This window comes from Crocodylus porosus, unplaced genomic scaffold, assembly GCF_001723895.1.
Source record: "Crocodylus porosus isolate Cpor-Errol unplaced genomic scaffold, CroPor_comp1, whole genome shotgun sequence".
In the NCBI taxonomy this organism is placed as follows: Eukaryota; Metazoa; Chordata; order Crocodylia; family Crocodylidae; genus Crocodylus; species Crocodylus porosus.
In genome coordinates this window covers 54,960,942-54,986,055 of record NW_017728951.1, presented here as the reverse complement: position 1 = coordinate 54,986,055, position 25,114 = coordinate 54,960,942, and the positions used below count along the sequence as shown (strand labels likewise).

General features: G+C 46.1%; 1 protein-coding gene across 5 annotated transcripts in view; it reads left to right on the top strand.

Annotated features, from left to right (window-relative positions):
• The window catches only part of PARG (poly(ADP-ribose) glycohydrolase), a 139,257-nt gene extending 114,678 nt beyond the window's left edge, over positions 1-24,579 (top strand). For all 5 annotated transcript variants that reach the window (XM_019555587.1, XM_019555588.1, XM_019555586.1 and 2 more), the window contains 3 exons: positions 144-249; positions 20,930-21,058; positions 21,901-24,579. In XM_019555587.1, the coding sequence (XP_019411132.1) occupies positions 144-249; positions 20,930-21,058; positions 21,901-22,073 (408 nt within the window). In that variant the 3' untranslated portion in view covers positions 22,074-24,579. The remainder of the gene's footprint in view (positions 1-143; positions 250-20,929; positions 21,059-21,900) is intronic.
• The last annotated feature ends 535 nt before the right edge of the window (positions 24,580-25,114 follow it).

The window sequence follows — 25,114 nt, the reverse complement described above, 5'->3', positions numbered from 1 at the left end:
GTGTCTTGATTTTTAATTTTTAAGGCAGCTTAATGCCATATTGAATACTGGATCACTAGTAAACTGCTGTTTACTGCTACTGTTTAACATATGACTTGCTTGTTATAATTTCATCTGCTGATATTCCTCTTTTCTTCCTACAGGCCTACTGTGGTTTTGCTCGACCTAATGTTCCCCCTCAGCACCTTTCAGCGATAGCCACAGGAAACTGGGGCTGTGGAGCTTTTGGAGGTGATGCCAAATTAAAAGGTAAACTGTAGCTTTAAGGAGCTACAGGACTCAAATAGCTGCTAGAAAAAAAATTTACTGCCTTAAATTTAAAGGAATAAAAACTTGTTTTCTGAAGTCCTGAAAACTGAAATGAATGTTCCTAGCAGGCATCTGATCAAGAGCCAAAGTAATGTTAAAACCATGTATGATATAAATCCACAAAAACAATGTGATTGCTTAATATTCTTAAATATTGCAGTACTGTAGAGGGCTTAGAGATTAATACTGTTTTGACAGTCAGCAAGGTCAAATGGAAGGAGCATGGATCTGGGATCCCAGAACTTCTAAGGATTATAGAAAAGTCAAAAACAAACATGTTTTTGCCAGACCTTAATTAGGCCTATGTTTGGGGGTCTGTAAAGCTGTTTTAAGTATTGGTTGTACTCATAAACCGTGTACAATTCTTGGATATCTCAATGACCCAAATTATAGGTATAAATAATTTTGGTTGCAAAAGTAAGCCAGCTATTACAAGCAATCCCTGCTTAATGCTGTTTTGCTTAGCGCTGTTTTGCTATACCACTCATTTAAAATTGATACCTGATTCCACTTAGCACTCAGTGAGTTTTGTTATAACGCTGGCAGTCGCCCTCTTGGGTCATCAAATATTTTCGGTTTCGGTTTCGGTTAACACTCAGTTTTTCAGGAACCAATTAAGAGTGCTAAGTGGGGGTTGCCTGTATTTGTAAGCATAGTTTGCCACTACAGAAAAGACTAATGCCTGGCCCTTTCCTTTTCCCACCCCTTAGAGGTTAAAATGTTGTTAGTATCCAGTGCTTGTTGTATGCATTCATTTCTACATACAAAATATTAGTGTTCCTTTCCTCAAGCAGACCATAATCTGAGTAAACCAAGGTTTATACTTGCCCACTTACCCCATGTGGGTTTTGAAGGCATAAATGTTAAATGCAGTGGTAAACTTTGGCTCTCTGCCCGTGGTTTTTTTTCTAGGAGAAAACTTGTGCCTTTCTCCATATAATTTTGTGTCCACTGATTACCAATGTAATGCATTTGACATCTCAAAGGAAAAACAGGACATATTAGTAACCCTTAAGCCTCTAAATGTCTCCCAAACTCTGCCTTACTAGTGGCAATGTGTATTTCAGAACTTTGTCTCCTAAATCTTTCCCATGTGACATCACACTGCTTTTTCTCTTTAATGGCAGCATTAGGCTGCAGCAGTTCCCAATGTCCAGCATTACTTTGAAACTATTTCCTAGTTGGCGAATAACTCAAGGTTCATAAATCTTCTAATTTAGTTGTATATACTTACAATTTACCATGCAGATAAGTCTAAAAAAATTTATAGTTTGCTTATTGTCAAATGTTCGTGGAGGATTTAACATTTTCAGAAATTAAAGTTTGGCCAATGCAGGGCTTCTCAAACTTTGTGATACCACACCCCCAAGTGCTGCATGGTGGGGGGGGCAGGGAGCTCCCAGGTGGCAGCCACCGCTGCCATCCATCACTCCATGCTGCTGCGCATATCCCCTGGGAAGTTTTCAGCCCCCTTTTAAGTTGCTCATGACCCCCCTGGGGGTTGCAAACTACAATTTGAGAACCCTCAGCCTAATGAATATTTAAGGTGGTCAGGTTAGAAAGTACAGGTAACTAGTGTGATTTTCTGGCTGCTGGCTTCATAAATTTTCTTTCTGAATGGTTTTTTTTTTTTTCCAGTAAGAGTCTATTTTTCATTCTGTGCACATTGATTTTATGACAGCTATTTTTTTTTGGTTTCCATTAGATAGAATAGATTACCAAGGTCAGGTCATCAATACAAAGACACTGCAATCCAGAATCATATATGATGAATAGTTCATGATAAGCTTTAATACATTTTTAATTTGAATATGAATGCTGCTGTATCCCACAATAGCTTGAAAATATACAAGTTTCCTCTGAAAGTCAAGTGAGTAAAGCATAAAATAAAGGCTCCAAAGACCCTTACCTTTCGGTTATTTGGAAGTCAAATATTGGGACTGCTAGAAGACCATCCCAAGCTGATCTTATTTATTGGGGTAGCCCATGCGAAGAGAGACATTGCCAAAAAGTAAAACAAATAGAACTTAAACATCCAGTGCTTTATAGAACAAAATGATACATTAACACCAGAGAAAGGGAGAGAAAGGACCTGGTAGATTTTAAGCATGGGTATTAACAATATGTTATAAAACAAATTAAATTAAATAAAAAATAGGTGTATATATTTTGTAACTGGATATTTTATTCAGTAAAATTTAGGGCCTGTTCATGTGAAAGAAATATTTACAACCTGATCTCCAGTAGGCTAAGTGCATTTAGTCTGCTGTTTTCTGTTTGTTGGTGCAATTTGCCTGCCTTTGTGTATCAAGCTTAATTTTTTTCAAAGTTAATATTTTGAATTTGATACTGCTAGCAAAGCAGGTTTTGCTATATCTGGTTTTCTGAAAGCATAAACCAAAAGTATGTGTGTAGCCGCAAATAATCAGTTTTACCAAGTAAGGGGTCAATCCAATTTCATTTGAGTTGGCTAAAAGAACTTCAGTGAAAGTTGCCTAAAGTTCTAAGTGGAGTCTGTTGGACAATACTTGGGCAGGAGTATTTAAGAACAGGTAGGTGCTACAGGAAATGATATTGGTGATTCACTAGGCAACATATTTTCCTTTGAGTCGGTGTTGATCTGGTACTAAGAGGCTCAATATTGCTTTTTAAATAAAATGGAAAAAAAGAGTAGATTGGTAGTCTGGTGCAATGGAAAAATACACATTATATTTAGTCTATGAAAAAGCACTATGAAATGTCATGTACAAAAGGTATTTACTGTTCCTCCCATCCTAAAATGCTGTTCTGCATCACTGTTATATATGGGAAATTTGGCAGTGGTTCAACCCTGCTGTAAGCTGAGTTTATGGTACTGAGAAAAGATTGTTGTAAAAAGCTTTGGATCTTTCAATATGGAAGGTAGTGTAAAACTATGGGTTTTGCAAGTTGTTTTTTATGACTCACTTGTCTAGACTTTATGAGCTGACACTCTGTGGCAGTGATCAAGCCACTGTTGCCGTTAAAAACTTGTTTTATTTTGATATAATATTTTTGGAAATAATTCTGTACACTCTTTAGCATGATGTTGACCAATGCATGTATGTATTGGTGTGCTCTGAAATGCAGCTTGGGATTCTAAAGCATTTTCACAGAAGACCGGAAGAACAAAAATAGTATTAATTATCCTCAGCTATTGTATCCAGTTATTCAGCATGGACTTCAGTACCAACTGGTGGTTTTATTTTATTTTTTGAAATATTATTGTATGCTGTTCTTATAGCCTTTATCCATGCAATGTTCCCAACCACTGGGCTAAGGGTTGGCTGCCAGGTCATGACACAAGCCCCCCCGCTTGGACCCCCGTCTGTCCACCTGGGCGAGTGGCTTCCGGGCATGTGGGGTTAAAGCTGGGGCGGGGCAGCCCCGGGAAGGAGGCAGCCAGCTCTGAACACCCTGTCACTTCCCTGTACCAGTCCACAGGGGAAAAAAAAGGTTGGGAACCACTGCATTAAATATGTATAAAATACAGCTTGACTCAAGTTCTCAGTCAGTAGAACAAAGAAAATAATTCCTGATATTTCTGATTATAAAATAGAGTAAAGCCAGGAACAGGAGCAATCTGGCTGCAGTCCCCCCTGGTCTGGCTAGGCAGGGAGTGCCTGGTACATGTCTTCATGGCCACTGTCACTTCCCTGTGTTACCTTCTGCTCAGAACAGCATAGCAGGGGCAGGAGGAGGAGGAGGAATTGCTGGAGGCAGGGAGAGCCAAGCAGTAACTGGATGGCTGCAGCTGCACCAGGAGCAACTCTGGCAGGAAGCTGTGTGCACTGGCTAGGGCCAGGGCTGTCAGCAGGCATAGGAAGGAGTGTGGTGCGGGCTGACCTTGGAGGGGCTCAGCTCTGTGGGGAACACTGCAGGGGTAACTGCAGGCCAGAAGAGGAGTGGGGTGTGGACCACACCATCCGGGTGAGCTCTGCTGCACATGCCACCTGCCCCCCCAGGACTTCCCCCACTCCCAGTTGGCTTCTGGGACTTAATGAGCTGGCAGCCCCCCACACATGTGCACACTCCCTCCACCCTGCCCCACACACAATATACAAGAGCGACACTTTATTTTGAGTTATTATGCAATCACCTCTATATACACTACTCAAAAACACATAGATCAGGACAGAATTATTTTTTAAATAAAAATACGGTACAGTAGATGTTTGATTTTTAGTATACAATTTGTTTTTTTACCTGTAACTTTTTAAAACGATGCCTACTGAAAGGTTTTGTGTGTGTCATTTGACAGCTTGCCAGAACTCATTAAGTGGCCTGCCAGCCAAAGTGACTACCTGCCCCTGAACTAATGTGTACTCCTGAGCAGCAGCAGCTCCCTCCTTTCCTTTAAAAGCAGCTAAAAATTTGTAACCCAGAGTTACTACGTTTGGATGCGCTTTTGGTATATGTATCCAAAGGTTTGTGTGCATTTGATACCAAGCAGAAAGAAACTCAAAGGAGAGGATATGGCTTAGAGTTACCATAGATTTGGTAGCTCATAGCTCTTTTCTGATTTTAGAAAACTCTTCTTTAATATTTAGGAGAGAGTTGTATTGTTTACCTCTGGGAACCATATTATGGAACAAATGCTTGTATTCTTTCCTAATTGCAGTTTATGATAATTTTTCCAGTAAATACAGTACATAAAGGGTTAAGGACATACTTATCCTGTGTATCTCCTTGATTTATTGCAATCCAACAGCCATGATACACTTGTTCCCATGATATTTAAAGATTTGCAGTGGCTTCCTTTGCCATCTGAGAGAGCGGTGCTTGAGGTAGCTCTCCACTGTTCTGTAGAAAGGTATTGAAAACAGTCTGTTTTTTAGCCCCTGGGCAACTTATTTTTTTCTTTAGAAAAGTGTAATTGCCTTTCTCTCTACTATATTGAAGTAGATCATATCCTATATCCAGTTTGGATCCTGGATTTGCTAGGAACCAGGCCTTAAAGTTAAGTCTCATGAGGTATTCAGTGTGTCAAAACAAGCCTGAACTTGGAACGTTAAAGGATCCAAGGCTTAGTTTTAGACCAGATTCATGGAAGTTTAGGGCTGGAGGGGACCTCGTAAGATCATTGGGTCCAGTCCCTCTGCTCTGGGCAGGAAAGATGTGACAGTTGTATGGGACGGACAATAGACAATAAGGGGAAAGGAGATAGGAATTATTTTCTCCTGCTGTAGTCATCTTGATGCTGAACATAGTTAATAAGAAAAATTGCACTTTGAGAGCAAGAAAAGTACTTTTCTACATAGTGTGATAGGTGCAGTTCAAAGTATATTTGAGCTACCAAATTTCAGGTTGTATGCTTATATATTTAAAAGTTAGAAAGTTTAGTTGCACATTCTGCAGATTATATACATTGTAATCTTATTTTACAGCAGTGCGCACATGTTACCCACACCATTTTGTGGTTGTGCTTCTTCCTGGTTTCAAGCTAAGCAGAGTTTATTGACCACAATGTTCCCCTTCACTTGTTGTCTTAATTTGTAACATAATTTTGCTATGTACCATTAAATAGCATCAGTGGTGGACATAAGTAGCACTTCATTCTCAAAGTAGAAACAATCAGAACATAAGAGCCAAACTGGATCAGACTAATGGTCCATAGTAGCCTGTTTCTGACAGTGGCAGAAATGGATGCTTTAGAGTAGGGGTTGGCAATCTATAGCTCATGGGCTGGATCCAACCTCTGGAGCCAGTTGATCTGGCCTGTGGAGTAGGGGCCTCAGCAGCTTTTGATAGTGTGGGGCTTTGATTGTCACTCACTCCTTGTCACTGTAGGAAGAAGCAGAAGCAGCCACAGTGGTAGCTGGGTCCTAGTGCCCATCCTGCTCTTTGTGACTCAGAGTCATTCCAGCCCACAACCTGAAAAAAATTGCTAACTGCTGTTTTAGAGGGAGAGCATTGAATAGAATATATCTACAGTGATCTGTCACTTGTTTATTACCCTCTCTGGCATTCACCATTATTGGTTCAGAGATGCCAGGAGAAATATCTCCAACTGTTCTGATCAATACAGAGGTGGACAAGATCTGGCCTGCCAACTGATCGGATCCAGCCCAGGGACAGGTGGCCACCATTTTATATTGATTGTATCTGGCACGCAGCTGCCCTCACAATGCTTTGCATGGGGCAAACCCTGCCCACTCCTGCCTGGGAGAGCCTGTGCCATGCTCCTACCCAGGAGCACATCAAGGGGGCGAGGCAGCCAATCAGAGTGCAAATAAAGCAGTAGGGACAGCAGGCTGCGGAGTGCCACCATGATGGCGGGGACAGAGGGGCTGGGCCTGGCCCCCCCCCCGCCCAAACTCCATGGAGGAGACAATGGTGGTAGCGTGAGGGGGTGGGGAATGGGGGCGGGGCTGCCACAGCAGGGGGAGGGAGTGGCCCCAGGCCCAAACCCTAATCGCCTGGGGGAACAGGGTTGGGCTGAATGGGGGGTAGGGCCAGATGAGGAGAGTGGGAGCACAGGGCTGGATGCTGGGCTCTGTCCCCACTGGCTCCCTGGTGGGTGTGGCTCTAGCTCTGGCCCCAAAACAGCAGGGGCAACAGTGGGGGGAACGAGCCTGGCCCTGGGCCTCTGTCCCTGCCCAGCCCCCACCCCCAGAAGGTGGTGCCACTGGAGTGGGTGGGGGCAGAGCCAGCACTGCTGGCCCCACTCCCCGTCCTTGCAAGTGGTGGCAACAGAAGGAGGGCGCTGGCCCAATTCCCCCTGCTCCCTGCAGGCCGTGATAATAGAGTGGGGGGAAAGGGGGCACAAGGCCAGCGCTGCCAGCCATGCCCACCCCCCCTGGCCCTGCAGCTGGCGGTGATGGAGGAAACAGGGTGCTGAGGCCAGCAGACAGAGGGGAGGGGCAGCCCAGCCCGGCCCAGCCTGGCTATGAAGCGGCAAGAGGGGAGAGGAGGACTGGGCCCACCCATGAAAGTGGGGCGGGGGTGTGGACGCAGGCCTCTGTCCCCAGCTTCCCTCCCCCTGCCCATCATTCTTGATGGGCGGTTTGCTAGTTGCCCTCTATAAAAGGGAGAAAAGGCATGATTTTTTGATGAGACTGAGATTGAAGATTTCTGAGCAGGTATGATCTAAATGGAAACTTTCACACCAACAATACTGTAACTTGGCAGAGTGATGGAATTGGAGAGGAGTGAGTGAAGAGAGTAAGAGTCCAAGCCAAAGCCGGTTGAAACTAATGCAGTAATTACCATTGACCTTAGTGGACTTGAGTTCAGGGTATTTGAGATAGGCAGGCATCTGATCACAGATGGTTTTAAAAACAAAGGAAAGCAATTTTGAAATATATACTGAAAGAAACAGGGGCCGAGTAGAGGAAGGTTGGATGGGGAAGATGTTGTATTAGCATCTCTTTCTGAAGATGCCCGCTTCAGTTTATCCCCTTCCAAGCTGTTATCTTCATTATATTAAAGCAGGATCATTAGGATTTTTTAATTGTATTCTATGTAATAGGGAGGAACAGGTCTGAAACTACAAAAATAAGTAATAAGGCTAAGTACTGGCATTCAAGAAGCCTGTAGCAGAAGTGCTCTACCTTTTGAGTTTTAAGCACCTAGGGTTAGGTCAAGAAGAAGCAGACCACACATTTGCCCTTGTGGTGGGGAGGGAGAGAGCTCAGAGCCTACCTGCATGGCCTGAGTCCAGTGGGCTCTCACACACCTCCTAGCATGTCCCATGGGTTCCTGGGGTTGCTGAAGACTCCTGAGTAGAGCTGAATGACCAAGCCACCCCTGATTGGCTGCTGGCCATGAGCCACCATGTCCCCAACATTTTGCTGCTGTGACACCTAGGTTGTGTGTATGTAATCCAGGCTTCGACGGCACAGCTGGGCCACTGACTTTCATGTGGCTGATGAGGACAATGCCTACCTCTTGTGCAACTCACCATTCCTCGGGGTGATGGAGAGCAAACACTATGGTCCTGGGGTCCATAGTGTATCATCATCACTGATGTAATGCCCCTGGTTTTCATCAGGGGCGTAGCTTTACCCTTACCTGCCCTGGCGTATGAGGTCCTACAGGGGGGAAGGTGGTCTGCTGGAAGGAGCATTTCAACTACACATCGGGCCTGGTGCCGTGAGCACACGCGGCACAGAGATGGGGGAGGGTGAGCTTCATGCTGATGTGTATGGTCCCAGCCCCGCACCATGCCAGGATGTCTGGATCTGCAGTCGTGGTTAACTGCCTTCTCACCTGTGTGGGCTGGGAGTCCTCCTTGAATAAGTAAGGCCAGAGGGCTTCAAGTGTCCCCACCCCAGCACTGGGCCCCAGATTCCTCTGGCCCCACATCCCAGGCAGTGCTGCCCACAGTCTTGGCTGCCTGAGTCCTGTCCCATTTCCTCAACCCCCTCTTCCCAAGGGGCATACACCAGGGTGTAGGGGAATGCAGCACAAGGAAGAGACATGCCTCATTTTGATTTGGGAATGTTGAAGCGCCAAACTTTCAGTGTGCAACAACTATGCAACATTGTCTGCTCTGAAACTTGGAACCGTCGTCTTATTTAACGTTGAGAGAGTGGGAAAAGATCCTGGCTGTACCAGCTGTTATGATGTTGAGAGGGAGAAGCAGGTGAGCAGCCATGGGAGGCTTAACTTAAACATGAAAACTTGGGCAATAGAGGGAATGCTGCAGCCTTGGTTTAATTAAATGTTGCATCTGCCAAACTTTCATGTGCATAATAAAGAAAAACTGTAGAACATTGCCTCTTCTGGAACTTGGACCAGAGCCCATGGGGCTGCCACTCCTTGCAGAGTCTGTGCTGCAGGCCTGCAGTGGCCTGGCCCAGTGTGCTGTTAAGATGCCCCTTCCACCTGTTCTCTTTGGGGCCCTGTGCCTGTAACCACCACTTGCTGGGAGTAGAGAATTGGTCCTGGAAGGTGGGCTGTTAATGCTGCCCCTGGCATTGGATCTCAGGCAGCCTGGCCCCCTTCCCTCTTGCACTGCTGCCCCCTGGAGTGGGCTCCACTGGACTCTTTCCTGGCTTCATGGACCACAGGTCAGCAGCTCCCACAAGCCATATCTTCTGTTTTAGAGCAGCCCAGCATCTCCCAATCATTGTGCAGTGTGGAGCGTTCCCTGTGGCTGCCAACCATAGCCACCCCCTTGGGGGTCTTGGGCATGTCACCCAAGGGAGGAATACCTGGAGTGAGGCTCTTCATGTCAGGGAGTGGGTAGCAGCCTGCCCTACCATGGGAGTCTTCCCATGGGAGGCAGTTCTGATGCTACGTAGGGGTGTCATAGCTGAATTCCAAGTGGTCTTTGACCCTGTGCATAAACTCCTTATCCTGGCACTGCAACTCTCACAGCTCTACATGCAACCTCCCTTGGAGAGTAGCTGACCATCTGTAGTTCTTGTTCTTGGATGTTTGTGCCATGTTCCTGGACCCGGGTGGCTTGTTCAAATGCTGCAGCACCACTGTGCAAGCAGTCACCGAATTGTCTATTCTAATCTCCCACATCGGTGGTCCCCTTAGGTCCTCATGTCACTAGTGCTGTCTACACACATCTCTGGTGCTCTGCAAGTGTCTGGGTGACCATCCTGGATCCAGCATCTTGGGATCCATGACTGGGCCTCCCATGCACAAATGCAGAGCCTGCGGACAAGGGAGACACTGAGGGATCTATGGTGAGTCCCCTGTCTGGACCCTTTCCCACACCTGGGGCCCGAAGCTGCACATCTTCTCATGACCATGGCACAGAACATCCACATTCCACCTCCCAGCTGGGAAAATCTGGATGCCTGGGTTCCATCTCCCTGTTGTGGAAGGTGGGAGGACTGGGAAACCTAAGCATTAGGGCCTAGAGGCATGAGCCTTTTCCGGTTCTCCAGGAGGAGAGGGAGGGAGGGTGTGTGTGTGCAGGCATGGGATGGGGTGTGGTGGGCTGTTGCTAGGAAGAGGGTTGCCAGTGAAAATGCACAGTTTTGCCTGTTGTTTACACCTTGGCTGTGGTGCTCGAAAAAAAAGCTTTTAGCGTAGATCGGGATCTGTTTGAGTCAGATGGATCCAAGTAAATGCAATGGCCTCACTCAGGAAAGTAATATGACCTTGAGGGATGGGGTGGTCAGCTGACAATTAGCCAGATTTATAGCCCCACTTAATATAACACAAACTGATAAGACCCCAACAACAGTACGGGGTACTGGCCATAGCTCCTCTACTTTGTTCCATGTGCAAGGTAGGAAGGTGCTTGAGAGGCATAAGGTCAGTGGGGAGCATTGAAAATGGTTTACAAAGGAACTTGAAGACAGGCACTGTTTTCCTTGACCTCACAGCAGAATATGATACTGTTTGGCACTCTGGCCTGCTTGTAAAGATGGCAAGAGTCCCGCCTGCAGGACTAACATCGAACTGCTCCTCCTAAACAGATGGTTCAGGGTGCACATGGGTGAGAAGACAAGCACTTAAAGACGACAGATCAACAGACTGGCTCAGGGATCTGCACTTGCTCTGACCTTGTACAACCTCTACACCAGTGACCTGCCAGAAATGCAGCCATGGGAATTCAACTCTGCTGAAGATACCTGCTGTAGATTCCAGGCCTGGACTTTCTCTGAGCTAGAATACACTTTGAAGAGTGATGTGACAAAGTTGGCTAACTACTGCAAGATATGGAACTTACAGCCAAGTATTAATCAGATGATTTCCAGTGTTTTCCATCTATGCAGTGCTAGTGCTGCCCAGGAGCTAAACATCTACCTGAATAGCCAGAGGCATGAAGCACAACCTGTCTACCTGAGCATGACACTAGACCAGACTTGATGTCATGAACACTTGAAAAAGACAGCAATGAAAGTTTTAAGACATGTAACAACCTCCTTAAGCTGGCTGGGTCATCATGGGGTGCCAGACCCTCAACCCTAAGGATGTCAGCTCTTGCCATCTCATACTCTGCAGCAAAGTACTGCACACCAGTCTGGAATCAGAGTTGTTGATGTGCAATGTCAATGATGCACATCATCTTGGGAACTGTTTGGCTGACGCCTCTACCATGGCTCCCAGTTCCGAGCAACATTATTACCCCTCATATCTGATGGGGAGTTGCAGTTAGCAAGCTACTGGAGAAGATCTATGACAATCCAAGCCTACAACAATCTCTTAAATCCACCTGCTGCATGTCTACCATCATGACACTCACTGTGGTCCAAAGTGCCACACTAGGACCACACAGCAGAGACTCTCTAGTGTGAGGAATGGAGGTCAATATCATCACCAAACCAGTTCCTTACCACAGATCCTACAGCAGGGGTAGGCAATGTTTTTTGGCCGGAGTGCCGAAAAAACCCACAATGCCTGCCTTGGAAGGTGCCAGCGTGTAGCATGCCAGAAAAACAAAACGAAGGCAGGGGGTACATGGCAGGATGCCCTGCTTGTGCCCTTTTTCTTCCAGATCAGGCTCTGTGGCCATCAGCAGCTACCCAGAACCTGGGCCAGCTGCAAATAGTTGCTGCTTCCCGGCCCCAGCTGCCCACCCAGCCCAGGCTCCATGGAGCCAGCAGATACCTGCGATGTTCCCTGCTGTGCTGCCCTCACCGCCACTTCTGCAGAACAGTGTTGGAACCTGGCACGGAAGGGCACAGCGGGGCGCACAGAAAGCTGCCTGCTGCTCCCAGCTCCCCACTGCCCTCGCCACACTTCCCCTGCAGGCGGGGGCTGCAGCAAGGGGCACAACCCTGCATGTTGCCCGGGGGTGGGAGCTGGGGCCGGGGAGGCAGCAGCTGTTTGCAGCTGGCCCAGGTTCTGAGTAGCTATTGCTAGCCACGGAGCCTGGGCTGCTTGCAGTAGGGCTTCCATCCTCCCGACCACCTGCTGAGAGCAGCCCCGGCTCTCTGGCTATCAGCAGCTACCCAGAGCCTAGACTGGCTGCAGCTGAGAGGCTACAAACAGCTGCTGCCTTCCTGGCCCTGGCCCTGGCCCTGGCCCTGGCCCTGGCCCTGGGCCCCAGCTGCTGGCCCTGAGCTCCGGGAAGGTAGCAGGTGCCAGCACTGCGCCCACTGGGGCCAGGGTGGGGAAGCAGCAGCTGTTTGTAGCCTCCTGGCTGCAGCCAGTCCCAGCTCTGTGGTAGCTGCTGGCAGCCATGGCTCCCGGGCTGCTTCCAGCAGGGCTTGCAGCCTCCCAGCTACCTGCTAGGACTAGCCTGGGCCAGCTGCAGCCAGGAGGCTGCAAACAGCTGCTGCCTCCCCAGCCCTGGCCCCAACGTGTGCCGAGGAAAATGGCTTCACGTGCCATGATCTGCACATGTGCCGGGGGTTGCCATTCCCTGTTCTACAGTCTGCCCACCTGGCTTCAACCTGCCACACAGCGGGCCTTGCTGAATAGTCAGCGGGCCTTGCTGAATAGGTCTGTCTGCAGACAACCTCTACCTTTGGCATCTTCATGACAGCCCAGACTAGCTGTGGTAAAACATGCACCATGTTACATACTGTTGATGACTACCCACTGACTAAGTTTAGTGGTAGACTAGAGGAACTGCATGTGACTGTTGAAGACACTACCGCATGGCTTGGCAATAATGCACATGCTGACTGACTGACTGAGTGGGGAGCATCAATAAATCAGTACCATCAGTCTTCCACGTGGACAACCGTCAAGCCAAGAGCACACTGAATATCAGAGTAGGCAACTATATCTTTCCCCATGAGCATACCGACTTACCAAGGAGTTGCATTAGACCATTACCTCACCTATAAACACACTTAGATGGCCAGCAGTAAATTGTCTGCATGGGTAGCTGCCTTAAGCCATTTAGACAGCACAACTTGGGGTGCCAACTTTAAAGTGCTCAGAACCACTGCACTTGCAGTGATATCTTTTAAAAACCCACTGTTTCAATTTAGGGCCCCCATTTCATCTACACCTGTGCTAGTTGGCAGGTATCAAGGTACCCAGGGGCCAGTCTTGGGCCTGGTTTTGTTCGCTATCTTCATCAGTGATCTGAAAGATGGGATGGCGTACACCCTCAACAAGTTTGCAGTTGACACCAAGTTGGAGGGAATAATAGATATGCTGGAGGGTAGGGCTAGGATTCAGAGAGATCCCAACAAACTGGAGCATTGGACCAAAAGAAGTCTCATGAGGTTCAGTAAGGACAAGCACAAACAAATACTTAGGACAGAACAATCCCATGCACTGGTACATGCTGGGGACTGATTATCTAAGCAGCAGCTCTGCAAAAAAAGAACTGGGTGTTACAGTGGACAGCAAGTGAAATATGAGCCAACAGTGTGTCCTTGTTATAAAGAAGGCTAATGACTTACAGGCCTAAATTTAGTAGGTGTTTTGTCAAGGGCAATGATTCAGCCCTCTATTCAGCACTGGTGAGGTTGCATCTGGTACTGTGCCCAGTTTTGGGACCTCCACTACAGAAAGGATGTGGACAAATTAGAGAGAGCAATAAAAATGGTTAGGGGGGCAGTGGCACATGACTTCTGAGAAGAGGCTGAGGGTACTGGGCTAATTTAGTCTGGAGAAGAGAAGACTAAGGGGGGGATTTGATAGCAGATTCTAACTACCTGAAGGGTGGTTCCAAAGGGAATGGAGCTAAATTGTTCTCAGTGGTGGCAGATGACAGAACAAGGAGCAATGGTCTTCAGTTACAGCAGGGGAAGTTTAGGTTACATATTAGGAAAAAAAGCTTTCTCCCTAGGAACTGGTTAGCCAGGGAGGTTGTGTAATCTCCATCCATGGAGGATCCAGCTAGATAAAGCCTTGGCTGGGTTGATGCAGTTGGGGATGGTCCTTTGAGCAGGGGGTTGGACTAGGTGATCTCCTGAGGTCCCTTCCAACCTAATTTTCTATCTATCTGTCCCAGCAGATTACTGTGCTCCTGTATGGTCCAGAAGCTGTTGCACTAAAAAGCTTGACACTGTAATTAACATTGTGCAGGAGCAGGATGGGTGACTGAGGCCAGGATCTCAGGGCAGTGACAGCGCAGGGCTGGGGCCTGGGCAGACCCACAATCCACTGCCTGCATTCCCTGACAAAGGGCACCTGTTCTGCAGGCAGGGATGTGCAGGGAACAGATTGCAGCTCTGGTCTGGCCCTGGCTCCAGTCCTGACCCTGGCCCCGATCCTGACCCCAGCATGACCCCAGCTCCATGCTGTCACCATTCCAAGATCCTGGACCTGGCCCCAGACAGAGATTCTCGCCCACCCCAAGCCCTATCCCATCCACCCAGTCGTGCACCCTGCCTGCTTCCAGCCAGTCTCCTTAGAAACCCCAGGATTGTGAAGCAGTGACAGCATGGGGCTGGGGCACAGCCCTGGGTCTGTGGGCAAGGGCGTGTGGGGAGTGTATCATTCTCTTAATTGAAAGTTGCAGTCTTTACAAGTGCCCAGATGGGGTAGATGGAATCCACGCATTGAGCTGTAATACCAGACAGTGGCTCTCAAAGCTGGTTGGAGAGGATGGGGTTGGTAGGGATGGAAACAAGGGCTTTGCTGACTTGTCAGTTACAGCCTGGGGACAGGTCTGGCCTGGCACTTGGGCAGACCCACATGAGCTCTGGCCAAGGCTAGAAAGCTGCCCTGAGATGGGGGGATGAGCAGGGTGCTGGAAAGCCCCATGGATGTTGACAGAATGTGACCTACCATGAGTTGCAATGGGATGTGGTACAGATGTTTGTTATGTCACTCTAACCTACAGCACTGAAATGTGATACCACATCCAGCCAAGGTTATCTTAGAGTGGGACCTGCCGTTTTTACAGTGATCTATGTGCCCTGACTATCTGTTTGGTTATGGCTATAGAATACTTTCTGTATGCCTACCGCACAATAAGTATTACTTCATGCCTGACCTAAATGTTCAGAACTTTCATTAGGTTCAGGTAAGTATATTTGTAAGTGCTGTGTGTATATGTCCGTGTGTGAGGAAGAGAACATAATTACCCATATCACTCATCATAGAGGCTTAATTAACCAGGAAAAAAATCTTTATCTACAAAATCGAAGTGAGGGGCCAGTGGGAGGATTTGCATTGAATCAGGCCCTATGAAAAATGGGAAAGGGGAAAGAGTTTGAGATGTACAATAGTTTCATAGTTGGTAGGGTCTGATGGGACCTGAGCAGATCATCAAGTCTGACCCCCTGCCGTGGCAAGAAGAAGTACTGGGGTCAAATGACCCAGGCAAGGTGTTCATCCAGCCTTCTATTAAAAACCCCCAGGGTAGGGGCCAGCACCACTTCGCTTGGAAGTTGGTTCCAGGTCCTAGCTGCCCTGACAATGAAGTAGCACCTCCTGGTGTCTAGCCTGAATCTACCCTCTGCCAGCTTGTGACCATTATTTCTTGTCGCTCCTGGTAGTACTCAGGGGGAACAGGGACTCCCCCAATGCCTGCTGGTCCCCTCTGACTAGTTTGTAACAGGCCACTAGATCCACCCTCAGCCTTCTCTCGCAGAGGCTGAACAAGTTCAGTTCCCTTAGCCTCTCCTCATAGGGCCTACCCTGCTGCCCCCTTATCATGCAAGTGGCCCTCCTCTGGACCCTCTCCATGCTGTCCACATCCCTCCTGAAGTGTGGCACCCAGAACTGAACGCAATGCCTGACTCGTGGCTCAGCTGTTTCTTTTCTCTTACCTTCATAAGTGCCAAACTAGGAACATTTTTAGCAATTGAAAGTAAAGCTAGAATTGGAAAGCAGTGTCAATACCCCTTTAAGCTTCTAGTTAAAAGTGAAGTTGCATTGTCTACATGGCATGAATGTGAAGATTCATTAGATCACATTCCCTGTGCAATTTAGGTAATTAGGTCATTTTGTAAAACTGAACAACTGAAGCTTTACAGTAGTTTAATTAAAATATCATCTTCAAATTAAGATTGATCTCACGTGTTGAGTGCAATTAATAAGCCTAGTTATGGGTTTATAAGAGACCCTTGATTAAGGAGTATAGGCATTTCTTAAGTCTGTCCATGATAAAAAGTGAAAGAACTTCTTTCAGACTGATTAATGAAAACCAATCCTCTTTTGGTTTCTTCTGGCAGAGTGCAGTGAAAGGAAAATTCCATAAGTAATATATTTAAAATAAAATTCCTTTTGACATCTTCTATATAGTTAAAATAGATAAACTCCACAATGGATATTGTCCATGGAAGAATCTGCATGCAGTTTGTGGGCGCATCCACACATGTAGGCACATGCTTTTGCACCAGCTCAAATAGAAGCAGTGCAAATTTGAGCCAGGACTTTTTGCCTCAGCACATGTGCCCAGACATGCACTTTGGTGTGAGGCAAAATAACCCTGCCTGGCTCTTTCTGGATCTGCAGCCGGGGGGAGCTAGAGCCTGGGGCCAGCACCTGTCCTGGCCCCAGCAGTATAAAAAGCTGCCTTGGCTAGTAGCTCAGGAGCTTTTGGGGCCAAGCCAACTGGTACCTGGGATCACCATGTCCTGAGCAGGGACTGAATCAGTCCCCACACCGGGACCCCCTCGGGCCCCAGGGGAGGTGCACCCAGGCCAAGGGTCAGTGACGATCTAGTCAAGGAACTTCTGGAGGGACTGGATGTCCCAGAAATCAGCTGGTCCTGGAGATCTCCACCGCAGAGTGCTGAGGGAATTAGCTGAGGTCATTGCGGGACACCTGGCATGGCTTTATGAGCACTCATGATGCTCTGGTGTGGTGCCAGAGAACTGGACGAGGGCCAGCGTGGTTCCCATCTTCAAAAAAGGGAGGAAGGAGGACGCAGGAAACTATAGGCCAGTTAGTCTTACCTCAATCCTGGGTAAGCTTTTTGAATTATCCTGGCGCATGTCCACGAGGGGCCAGTGGGAGAGGTTATGCTTAGGGGCAGCCAACATGGGTTCATTAGAGGCAGGTCCTGTCAGACCAACCTGGTGGCCTTCTACAACCAGGTCACAAAATCCTTAGATGCAGGGGTAGCAGTGGACGTAGTCTTTCTGGACTTTAGTAAGGCCTTCGACTCTCTCTCTCACCCCATTCTCATTAAAAAACTGGGGGACTGTGGTGTCGACACCTACACAGTCAAATGGGTTGCTAAGTGGCTGGAGGGCCGCACCCAGAGGGTGGTGATGGATGAGTTATTCTCAACCTGGAGGGATGTGGGCAGTGGGGTTCCCCAGGGCTCTATCTTCTGGCCCGCACTGTTCAACATCTTCATTGGTGACTTGGATGAGGAGTAAACGCACCCTGTTCAAATTTGCTGATGACACTAAGATGTGGGGGGATGTGGGCATGCTATACAGGAGGAATAGGCTGCAATCAGACCTAGACAGGCTACAGGGGTGGGCAGATGAGAACAGGATGGGTTTCAACACTGACAAGTGCAAGGTGATGCATCTGAGGAGGAAGAACCAGCAGCATACCTACAGGCTGGGGAACTCCCTTCTCATCCATGCAGAGGCAGAAAAGGATCTTGGAGTCATTTTTGATGCCAAGATGAACATGGGCCAGCAGTGTGGGGATGCAGTCAGGAAGGCCAACTGCACCTTGTCATGCATCCACAGATGCATCTCAGGCAGGTTCACGGAGGTGATCCTCCCCCTGTTTGCGACACTGGTCAGGCCGTAGTTGGAGTACTGCGTCCAGTTCTGGGCTCCGCATTCAAAAGGGATGTGGACAGCATGGAGAGGGTCCAGAGGAGGGCCAGCCGCATGATCGGGGGCAGCAAGGCAGACCCTATGAGGAGAGGCTAAGGGACCTGAACCTGTTCAGCCTTTGCAAGAGAAGGCTGAGGGGGGATCTAGTGGGAGGGGACCAGCAGGCATTGGGGGAGTCCCTGTTCCCCCGAGCACTACCAGGAGTGACAAGAAATAACAGTCACAAGCTGGCAGAGGGTAGATTTAGGCTAGCTATCAGGAGGCGCTACTTCATTGTCAGGGCAGCTAGGATCTGGAACCAACTTCTAAGCAAAGTGGTGCTGGCTCCTACCCTGGGGGTTTTTAAGAGGAGGCTAGACGAACACCTTGCTGGGGTCATTTGACCCCAGTACTTTTTGCTGCCATGGCAAGGGGTCGGACTTGATGATCTGCTCAGGTCCCTTGCAACCCTACCAACTTTGAAGCTACCACTTGTTCCAGCTGGACTGCTGAAGCAGCCCTTTCAGTTGCCTGCGTCTTCTACCCACTGCAGCAGTCTGGCAGTGGGGGATGCGGCCTGGTTGTGACCTGCTGCCACCTGCAAGAGCATATGCTCCCAAGGCTGCATGCCTGCCACACCCAGCTGCCTTGTGCCATGTGGAGGGGCTCTGCCATGAGTTCCCAGCAGCCACAACGGCCGCTGCTACAGCTGGCGAGTGCCAGAGTTTTTTGGTGGGGGGAGGTTTGGGGGTTGGTTTGTTTTAGTTTTGTTTTTTTGAGTGCTGGGAGGCTGGGGCCAGGCAGGCAGCAAGTGGGGAGCTGGGAGCAGGTGGGGCAGTGATCAGGGAGCTGGGGGAGCAAAGGGGATGGTGCTGGGCAGGGGGTGGCTATCAGGGGAGTGAGCATGGGCGGGGGCCAGGTGGGGGTCCCTGCTTTTTCCCCTTCCCCTTTCTCCAGCTCCATCCTCCTCCTACTTACCTGGCACGGAGCCCAGGTCCCAGTCACTGTGGCCTGCACCACTGCTTGCCCTGCACAGTCAGGCAGCATGCTTCAGCACTATGGCAAGGGCTAGTCATAGAGACACTCTAGCTGGCTACCAGAGTGTCTCTGGAAGACCCAATCCTCTGGTTGCCTCAGGGTACAGTCTGGGACTGTGCTTTGCCTGGCTGTTTTGCAGTGTGGTTCTTTTTGCCCCCTGGATATCCAGGGGTCTAATTTTGCCCCCCAGCGCAGGGAACTTTTTTTTGGTCCCACACGTGCCTCTTGCAGTATCTCAAAGGGGTTTGAGACACTGCAAGAGGCACGTGTGCGCTTGTCTGGACACTCCCTGTGAGTGTATGGTCAAAAACAAGAAAAACAATAGCAGAATAAATGGTCAGTGGCAATCCATCATTTCCAGTCTTGGAAAGTTAATTGGACTAAATATGATGGGCACATTTGACTTCTGGTTATCGCATCAGTAACTAAGTACTATTTCTTAACATGAATCCTCACAAATTTCCTCAGGGTGTAGGAAGCATTCTCTTTCTTTTCCATGTAGAAAAACTGAGGCAGAGAAACTAAGGACTATTTTTCTAACATGACCTAATGTCAGAGTTTGGGTGTCCTTGTTCAAACTGAGAATTGAAATCCATGATAGTATTCTCAGATCTGCCAGTCAAGTTGATTAGTAAAAATGGGCCACATTTACTCTCCTGAGTGGTGTCTTACTACAAGTCTGCACTTTGTAGTCTCCACTGAATAAAGAACAGTGGGTGTTTGCACAGGCTCCAGGAATTGTTGTTGGTCCCAGCTCTTTTCTTCCACTGGAGTGGAATAAGCAAGCAAATGCACTGGTTGTTATATTGACTGGAGGGACTGAGGCTTCAATGCTCCTGGGCCATCAGTGTGTAGGGGAGAATAGAAATACTGAGGTGGTTGTCCACTCCTGTTTTATGATCCACAATGCATGTAGCTCATATGGGGGCTCTAAGGGCACATCTACATGTATATTAACACACTTTAGTTAGTGTGTATTAAATCTAGTACCCCACTGTGAGGTACTAGGAAAATGTGCATTAGCCTATCTTAATGCACATTAACTAAAAAACATAGGGTTTTTAGTGGTGCTTTAATGCACATTAAAATACACTAATAAGCATTAAAGCACACATGTAGATGCACCCTAAGAGAAGGCTCTGTGCCCTTGTCCCACACACTTTAGGCATATTGGCTTGTTCTTGATTTGAGTCTCCCTTGAATTTAGACCCACTATAGTCAAGGGAAAACATGGGTGTAACAGTGGCAGAATCTGTCCCATTGTGATTCTGGCGAGATGCTTAAGTTATGAGTTTATTTCTGATTTTTAGTTTGAGCATGCGCACAAAAGTGTACATGATTGTTTGCATCCATACGCAGGGGGAGTAATACTTATGCAGTACTTGTAGAACTGCTTTGAAGTGTGCAGATAGAAATGCTAAGTGGTGTGATGGTTGTGCTAAAGCTCACAGTCTCAAGTTGAAATGACACATTTTTCTTCTATGGCAAGTTGCCTTTCCTGTACTTACTTGAGAGGGTCTAGAGGAGGGCCACTTGTATGGTTAGGGGCCTACAGGAAAGGTCCTATTAGGAGAGATTGGGGCACCTGGATCTCTTCAGCCTCCATAAGAGAAAGCTGAGAGGGGATCTGGTGGCTGTCTACAAATTTGTCGGCAGGGGTGGGGGCCAACAAGATATAGGAGATACTCTGTTTACCAGGGTTCCACTTGGAGTAACTAGAAACAATGGCCACAATCTGACAGAGAGCAGATTTAGACTAGACATTAGGACAAACTTATTTACAGTAAGGGTTACCGGAGTCTGAAATGGGGTTCCAAGGGAGGTGGTGTTCTCCCCTACCTTAGAGGTCTTTAAGAGGAGACTCAACAAACATCTGGCTGGGGTCATCTGACCCTAGCACTCTTTCCTGCCCAGGGCAGGGGGTCGGACTTGATGATCTACCAAGGTCCCTTCTGACCCTAAAAATCTATGAAATCTACCTGTGGACTGTGTTACCTCTTTTCCTTTTGTTTCAGCCTTAATACAGATATTGGCAGCTGCTGAAGCTGGGAGAGATGTGGTTTACTTTACCTTTGGAGATGCTGAGCTGATGAGAGATATTTACAACATGCACACTTTTCTCTGTGAGAAGAGCCAAACTGTTGGTAAGCATAAAATAATCCTCTGCTGTGACGTAATAAGAGGGATAATTCCTCTCCAGTGAGAAGGTTGCACCATAAGAGCTGTACTCACTTGTTATAAAATACTCAACCCAAGTAAGTGAAACTAGTATTTTAAGTCTATGAAAGAAACAATTACTGCATAGTCTAGGCCTATGGCAGAAGTGGTCATAAACTTCTACCATCACAGAAATTAGTCTGCAACAGTTAAAAGCATGCTGGAGCTTTAAAGAGAATTTCAAAAGGCATGTTTCATTTTTTAAATAAAATAGACCCATTTTTTTCTTTATACTAATCTATTTCATAACACTGGTTGTAATCCTGGAAATTCTGATATTTCAGGTAACCTAATAATTTGCAGGCCCTTGGCAATTACTGAGTGGAGGGTGTGAGGGGAATGCATAGCAGTGTCTTCAACTTCTGTACAGGAAACAAAGAACTGACTGAATATCAGTCTTTGCAAATAAACTGACAAAATAATCAGTTTGTAATGTCTTGTTTAAATTCATACAGCAGTTGCATGTGTACCCACACATGCATGTATACTGTTAGTGAGATTCACCAGTTTTCACACACAACTTTGATAAACTGGTTTTGTGAAGAGAACTGAGTAGAAGGGGTTAAGACAGTGTCTGTCCATGCTCTGTTGTAGCGGACAAGCTGTAACACAGTTCCCTGTGGAGCGCAACCTACAGCTTCTACACTGTGATTTCTATATAGTTTTTGTGTGTGTGTGTGTGTGTGTGTGTGTATGTAGATAGAGATATAGGATGCACGATAATTTTATTGTAGTCCTAATTATAGTAAAAATGTATTTTCTTTTCAAGGGGATGTATACAGGCTCTTGCTTAGATATTATAATGAAGAATGCAGAAGCTGTTCCACTTCAGGACCAGATGGCAAGCTTTATGCTTTCGTATATAATACCATTGAATCTTATGCAGATTCCACAGATGATGAGGAGAAGGAAGAAGAAAAAGAATTGTGCTTTGAGGATTAGAGTAAACATTTATGTTGAGGATATTTTTCCTTTTCTCCCTCTAATATATTGTGTGACTTGCTGGATGTAATATATGGATTGGCTTAACATATATCAGTGTGTATAATACTACATTTGTAGTCCTATATGCCACCCTAACCTAAAAAAACAACTTTCAAACCAGATTTTTGTTTTTGTTTCTTCATTGTAAACACCGATCATCTGCCTACAGAAATGATTAGGGCAGTAATACCTGTTTGCATTTCTTCTTGGTCATCTCTTGATTTTGGTCTACACTTGCTACCCTTCAGAATCTACAGATGCCAAGACTGACTTAAAAATTGCAAAGGATTTATTTTTGCTCTCCCTTGCTTTTATTTTTCAAGAGATTCTATAAATTATATAGATTTCCTGTGCAAAGTGGTTGCTGTTATACACATAGCCATGTGACTTACAAGGATGATGGAGCAAAGCTTTATAATTATCCATCTTATTAGAAGTTCTAACAAATCCATTCTCTCCTTGGGATTACCAGGGTTTTTCAGCTTGTTATTCTTTATCTTAAAAAACTTCCTGTTCTTTAAAATAAAAAGCGGAAGTCTAAGGACAGCAAGGATTGGGGGAAGCAATAAAAGCATCACCTATATATGCCATTGCTTGACTTAGCAATGCCCGAGGAAAGCAGGATAAGAAGACAAAGTGGAAAATTAAAGTAAGGGCTAGAATTATAAGAACAGAGAAACAGAATTAAAATTAGAGGAAGTAGAGGGAACGTACTCCCATTTTGTTTTTCTGTTGTTGTTTTTTTAAATTGTGGTAGGAGCCACCTATTATAACTACAAACAGGGTCTTGAACACAATGCTGCATTTGAAGTTATTCAAGCCAAAATTGCTTGCTGCAGTTCAGGTATATTTATGTTAGATACATAGCTACAAATCAACTGTCATATAATATCCCTTATGAAAATATACACAGAAGTGCATGTAGGTCACACAAAATATGCACACAAAATAAATAGAACTAGGATCTTATATTTGCTTGGACATTATTGGGAGAGAGCTCTTTCCATATTACAAAAAAGAAAATATCCTAAAACAGCTGCTGCTGGTGAGAGCTAAAATCTGTGTGCCTTTATGAAGTACAGAAGGGAGTATATGTAATACAATGGAGGTATGTAAAAGAAAGAAGTGTAAGAATTATACTACTACTATCTCTGCAGACCCAAATGAATGTTGTTGTAGCATATTAAAGAAATATATTAATAAGTTCCAAAGAACTTCAGGTACATAAATGTAATATAGCATCGCAGGGCAAAATCCATTGATGTTGATGGGCATTTTGCCTCTAGTAAGCAATCTACTGTTTAACCTCAAATTAGAAGTATAGCTTCTTATGTGTTAGGTTCTTCTGTCCAGTTTTTCCTTATCATTGGTGCTCCTAAATTAGCTCAGTAAGTGTCAGGTATGCTTGGAGATGTAGTATAAATAGCAGGCTGTTGACAGCCAACATTTTGAGCACAATATCAGATCCCTGAGTAGGGACAGACAATATGGTACGTAAATATCTGTGGCTATTTACAGTCAAGACTACAGTAGAACCTACATGTAGTAGTGCAGATAATAACTTGTTTTAATTTATATATATTTACCTGAAAGATCTGAAGTTTAATAGCTCCTGTGTCCTTATTTCCATATTTGATTTTTGGAAGGGAAATGTTGCAGGGCACTTGCAGTGTAACAGCAAATGCAGCCTGAATATTCTACTTACTTCCTAAGATTTAAAGCAAAACAGCATGGTGGGGTTAAGGAATTAACAAGAGCATTATATCCCCAGCTTCTTTTTAATTTAAGAAAAAACTGCTCAGGATGCTGCATCAAAGCCAAAAAGAAAATGTTGGGTCAGTGTAATATTTGCTCTGCATCTTGATTTCTTGCCTTCCCCCTCCTTCCAATCAGCCCCAACCATTTCTGAACTATCTGGAGCTCTCTGTCTAGCCAGAAATGTATTTTGGTGCTGCACTCAGAATAATGAGAAATGGAGAGTACTGATGGGCTAATCACGCAGCTTGCGAAGCTGGAATTTCATTTATCTAAAAAGCTGTTTATAGAATACTCGGTGCTTTTAATTCCTTTAAGGGTGTTTGTTAACTAAGTTCAAATAAAAAAAAAAATTAAACTTCTTACCAAAACTATTGTTTTATACTGTGTTTTAGTGGCAAAACTTAATGACAACGTATAACAATGGTTTGCAGTCTGTTACATTGAAGTGTGGTCTCATAATCAAGTTAGGCATCAGAATACTTTTGTTTCACTTTACAGCTCTTGCACCTAAATTCCTCAGTTATGAGGTGTTCTTATCCAATTATGAAAACGCGTTGCTGTATATATTAATTTATAAACTGTTGAAGTATTCTTGATGCGTTCTTTAAAATGACAGTTCATGCATCTTTATGTTGATTTCTCTGGATCTGTATGCTAACGTTTACATATTTTTTGTAGGGATACAATAAAAAAAATTCTGATCATAGCAATTTTGTCTCCTTCATTATTTTCTACCTGCATGTATCTTGTGCACCTCTTAGATGGGTAAGCATTCAGTACATGTGGGTTTGAGATTTGGTTTTGGGTTTCCAGTATAGTAACACTTCAGAATACTGGAGTTGAAATAAATAGCACTGTTTTTCCAGTAAGTATGGTAACTTGCTGAATCAGCATAAGAGCTGATTTAACAGACATCAAGTCTTTCCAAATCTTTGCCTGTTTTCTTCCTGCTATACAGTTTTGATCTATTGCTCCCTTCTAAACAGCCTAAAGCAGGCAGGAGTTGCCTGGTTCTGCTGCAGTCCTTCCTGGTGTGCTCCCCCTGCAACCTTTTCTTTGAACCAGCTGTGCAGGGTAGGTGGAACTGTCCCATGCACCTCTGTTTCAGAGAGTAGTGTGTGTGGTGGGGGGCAGAGGGAGGAGGACTGCAGCAAAAGCAGGTGCCCCTTCCTACTTTAGTCTTATCTGACTGCATACGAGCTGTGCAGGGCAGGTCCATCTTGCTGTAGAGGTGGCAACAC